This window comes from Centruroides sculpturatus, unplaced genomic scaffold (genome assembly GCF_000671375.1).
Source record: "Centruroides sculpturatus isolate CEXI.00-Female unplaced genomic scaffold, Cexi_2.0 scaffold1385, whole genome shotgun sequence".
Lineage (NCBI taxonomy): Eukaryota > Metazoa > Arthropoda > Arachnida > Scorpiones > Buthidae > Centruroides > Centruroides sculpturatus.
The window spans coordinates 210,242-215,593 of record NW_019385547.1 but is presented as its reverse complement, the minus strand read 5'-3'; the positions used below and the strand labels follow the sequence as shown (position 1 = coordinate 215,593).

The 5,352-nt window shown below is 30.9% G+C and overlaps 1 protein-coding gene across 1 annotated transcript; it reads left to right on the top strand.

The window, feature by feature from the left end:
- The first annotated feature begins 922 nt into the window (after nt 1-922).
- LOC111639999 (CCR4-NOT transcription complex subunit 2-like) lies at nt 923-5,011 on the top strand. The gene is made up of 9 exons (XM_023385992.1): nt 923-1,122; nt 1,192-1,296; nt 1,365-1,448; nt 1,516-1,550; nt 1,618-1,717; nt 3,259-3,415; nt 3,494-3,555; nt 3,636-3,786; nt 3,866-5,011. The coding sequence occupies exons 1-9, from the start codon at nt 1,020-1,022 to the stop codon at nt 4,098-4,100; spliced, it is 1,032 nt and encodes a 343-aa protein (XP_023241760.1). The 5' UTR covers nt 923-1,019; the 3' UTR covers nt 4,101-5,011.
- The last annotated feature ends 341 nt before the right edge of the window (nt 5,012-5,352 follow it).

Here is a 5,352-nt window from a genome sequence, read left to right as displayed (position 1 = left end):
TAGTAGAGCATTGTTTATCCAAATCAATTGGGGACTGGGGTTGTTCAGATAATCAGTTATCCAAAAAATAAGTTATGTACAAAAAAATATATTAAAAATTTATAATGATAATTCAATTTTTGTGGGTTCTTGACAATCGGGATCAGAGCTTAAGCCTTATTAGTTCCTATGTAGATCCACCCCTGATTGTAGGCAGATGACTTCAACATATCTACAGTAGATAAATTTAACCTAAGAAGATGTAATCAAAAAGACTCAAGCTAATAAAGGAGTAACAAAAATCACAACTGAGAAACAAAGATATGCCATCCATGAAAAAATGGACAGATTGCTTTTAGNGCGCTACGGACGGCGGGAAAGTAGTTCGGCTGCCCGATGACGTTTTACGTATTATAGGAGTTATTTTTACCGTTGTTTACGGATACTGCCACAATTTTTATAGGAATCATAACTATAGGAAACGGTTTTATAGGGGAATCTACTGTACATCCAATCTACCAACGTAAACAAACTACATCGACTAACTCATTAAACATAGAACCATACACCAACCAAAGCCGGCTTTGGTTGGTGTATGGCTCTATCTACCAATGTGTTTGCTAGTGAACTTCTCTGTTGTAACTGGGCTAAAAACTAAAATACATCTCTATTTGGTAGACCATTATAAGGATCATTTTTGGGTAGCATAAAAAAAATTTATTTTGTAAGCAAATAAGAATAGTAGGATATTTTAAAACAGAGAAAAATTTGACATTATTTTTCAATTAAAATTCCATCAGTGTCATTGCTTTTTCAGAATTTTATAAATTTATTTAAAATTATTGTAAATTCTCTGATAGACATCACTATCTATTGATAAATTTATTTATAGTGATAAATTGTTGGAATATTTAAATAAGCATCTATTCACTGATTTCATTAAGAGGTTAACTTTGTTATAATTAACTGGATTGAATTTTTATTTATTCACTTTTTTAATTCCAAAATTTTTTATCTTACAATACAGTGGTGCAGGATCAATGAGTGGGATGTCAGGTTATGGCATTTCTCATAATTCTAGGAATTTCATTTCTCAAAATTTATTAGGGGGGAGTTTACAGAATACCTTTTCATCGAGTCCTGGTAAGAGAAATAGATTTTTAATACATTGAATATAAATTGTTATTCTTTTAACAGATTATCTTATTCCAGCTCTAGATCTATCAGAGTTTCCATCACTTACCAATAGAAGTACTCAGGATACAAATTCCAATCCTTCACTTCCTCCTAATCCTATGGCAGGGAGACCTCAGTATGGTGTGTACAGTTCTTTTAATTAAATTTTCTTTTCTTCAAAAATAAAAATAATAATAAATCTTTTGTAGTTGGGATGGTGAAACAACCCACCAATGAGTCAAATGAGTTTCAGATTCATAGTGAAGATTTTCCTGCATTACCAGGATCTCAGAGTAAGATTTACCATATTATTGTTATTTTTATATTATGTTTTTATTTAATTTGTTTTTAAATTTTCAGATCAAGACAATAGTCAAGAAGCTCTTAACAAATCTGTAAGTTTAGTTTTTTAAAAATGCATAAAAATCAAAATTCAGAAATTAAAACTTTATTTTAATTTAGTCCTGTGGAATATCTCTGGAAGCGACAAAGGAGGGAAGTCGTTTTCTTGAGAAATCTGCCACTCAGTGTCAAAAAAGAGGAATCCAAACATCTAAAGAAGGTAGTTTAGTACTTGGATTATTATAATTATATTGTATAGATTTTAATTAGTGTAAAATTATTTTAGATTGATAATGAAATAACTATTACTGAGCAATTGAAATTAGTTATTTTGTCCAATACTGTATCAGTCAAAATAACATTCTCTCTCCGTGCGATAATCAGTTGTAAATTTTATATTAATGCTGTATTGCTATGTTTCATATATATGACGTAGATCGCTCATGTTGCAAGTGAGTTCACTACAGAATCAGCCATTTCGCTGCACTACCATAGTGTAAAATCGACCAGTATATGAGCTGCGATTAAAACGTTAGAGCCCTTTTTCTCGGAATCTTCTGGCTAGTGTGCTTTACAATTCTTCTGGGTGGACACCCTTGAGGTATACTACTAACCTGCAAAGTCTCATCCCGAACTGAATTTCTGAGACCGTAAGGTCCTCTTGTTAGTTCATAGGTGGTTTAAGAAGTTTTATATCGACAACTTCAACCTATAGGATGAACCAAGTAAAGGAATGAAATCTACTGTAGATGATGATGCTTTACATATGGATTCAAAGAGAGCTGCTCTACTTTGTTAATCCTTCAGGTTGAAGTTGCCTATTTGAAACTTCTTAAACTGCTTTGCACTATGTATTAGAAAACAGCATCATATCTAAAAATTTCACCCAAATTTTTAGTTACAACAGTTGCATTGTTACCTTTTAGAAACTTATGAAGGCTGCACTGATGTAAATACAGTAGATCCCCCTATAAGACGGTAGATACNCCTTCTTGAATATGCGACCCCTTTACAAATTAAAAAGTTCTGGCGACCCCCACGGCCATATTAAAACTATGTCAGTGATTTTAAAAATTACTGTACATATTTAATTTTCTTTCTGTTGAGATTTAAATATCGATCAAAAAACCAATTGTATCGTAAAATAAACAGGCACAGTCTTCTCACTGAAATTGTAGTTTTTTTTATTGTAGTGTAGGACCTACAAACACTTGTCTTGTTCTTTTACCTGCGACCCCCCATGTATGGCTTTGTGACCCCCCCGGCGTCGCGACCCACAGGTTGAAAAACACTGCAATATGTCATTGTACATATTTGTATACATTTTCAATTAATGACACCATGCTTTTATAATTAATATAAACGTTCTGTTATGATTATATGATATGCCATTTTAAGTATCTTTTTATGTTGGTATTTTTACAATTTAAATTATATAATAATATATTATTTCCAAGAATATAATAATGCATATTTGGGAAATTAGAATGTAATTTACAACAATAACAATAAAACTTAACTAGTTCTTGAAAAACTTTTATTAGGCAAAAGCAGATATAGTAAACTTAAAACTATATGAAATAAAAATAAAGTTTCTTTTGTAGAGTTTGTAAATTCATTGGATACAATTTCAAGAAAACTTTCTTTTTTTCGGAATGTTTTGCAATAGTGCATATTTGCAACAGATGTTTGCTAATAATTTCTAAATTTTATTTTGTTAAGCTGTACAACAAGTTTAATAATTGATACTTATCATTTCAGGAAGGGTGACGAATATTCCTGGAGGAATGGTGATGGATCAATTTGGAATGGTGGGTTTGTTGACGTTTATTCGTGTGGCGGAAACTGATCCAAATCTAGTGTCTCTAGCTCTAGGGAGTGACTTAACAACATTAGGGCTCAATCTTAACACTCCAGAGTAATTTCATATCCAGTTTTTAACATATGCACTTTAATTTTTCTATTTACTTAGATTTTTTTTATGCATATTTAATAGAAGCCTTTATCCAAATTTTGGAGGACCATGGTCTGAACAGCCTTGTAGGCCTCAAGACATAGGTAAGCTAAGTTGTGATTGGAATTATTATTATTTTTTTGTTGATTATTATTATTTAGTTATGATTTTCTTACTTTTCTAGATTTTCATGTGCCATCGGAATATCTGGTCAACCAGAGCATAAAAGAGAAATTAGCTCCAATCAAGCTAAATCGGTATGGTGAAGATCTCCTCTTTTTTTTATTTTATATGTTCAGTGGTGATATTCTTCAGTTGGCAGCAGCAGCAGAATTGTAAGTGGAAATGACAGCTGTCTGTTTTAGTGCATGTGTAACTCATGTTCAATCTGACTGAACTCTTTGCCTCATTCAGGTACAACCGGGACTGGAGGTACCATAAAGATGAAAGAGTGTGGATCACCCGTGCTCCGGGTATGGTGCCTACAGAAAAGACCAGCACGTACGAAAGGGGTACTTACTACTTTTTTGATGCAGGAAATTGGAGAAAAGTGGCCAAAGAATTTCATCTGGATTATGATCGGTTAGAAGAACGTCCCCACATGCCTCAAACTCTACACTACAATCCTGCCCAATCAATGATGGCATAGGACAAGAAGGATCGTTAGTCTTGCAGTGATTTTTGTCATTTTGCATTTGGTTCTACTGCTGCCGGATGGATCCAGCTTGTTTTTTCTTTATGAAAGAAATCAACACCAAAAGAGGAAAACTACATTTGGTAACAAAAGTGCAAATAATTATCTGTATTGTAAGATTCTTTTGCACTATCTGACAAGAATATTCTTAATCCTATTCTGAGAAGCTTTAGTTCCCACAAATATTTTTTTTGGATACTTTATGTTAATTATAATTTATATAGATAGAAAATTTAATAAGAATACAAAACAAAAAATGAGTCCGTGTATATAAATAGATAAAAAAGAATTTTAAATTTTCAAAGAAAAACATGGAGTATTTTAACTGCGACATTGTCCTTCTAAAATTCTCTATTGATAGCCATATATCACCACAGTTTGTAAAATTATCATGTTTTGTAATTAGAATTTTGGTGGAACTTCCAAATTCTATAAAAATATATATTATATATATTACTATACAGATAATTATTATCGAAATCGTTCGATATACAAAACTACATATTTTTATCTGACAGTCATGTCTGTATTAAATTAGTTACAGAGAACTTTTTAAATTGGCTAAGTGAGGCAGTATTTATTTCAAACACAATTTTCAAGTTTGAAAATTTGATCATTTTAAAACAATCATATATTTAACTTAAAGGAAGAATGGCAATCCAGTTTGAAGTCTGCAGACAAATGAAGCCTGTTATGTCAGTCGTGCATCACTGTAATGTATATGATAATTTTGTTACATCAACTGCAAATAATTCACTGCACATAATTAAGTTTTTGTAAAATATTTCATCTTGAACGTCATTAGAGCTCATTTGACAACAGTGGAAATAAAAATTGGTATATTGAATAAAGTTTTAATTTCTTGATTTTTGTTTCATTCAGGATATACAAAATTTATTTAAAATGTTTTTTATTTAGATGACTTATTTCAAAGAATATTATAGATAAAAAATAAATGGGTTATAATTGGTCTAAGTACATATAAAATACATAATATATATACATTTTCAGTATATACTCTCATGTCCAAAACTCAGCATAACCATCAATTTGGTTATATTTCAGAGAGTATGAACAGAAACTTTACATATAAGTAGAATATTGCATTCTTTATGCGACAAAACAATTGAAAAGCAAAAATTTAATCTAAATTATGTCAAATCAAAAACAAGAAAAAAGTATTAAGCATTGTCATAAAAATTTTTGC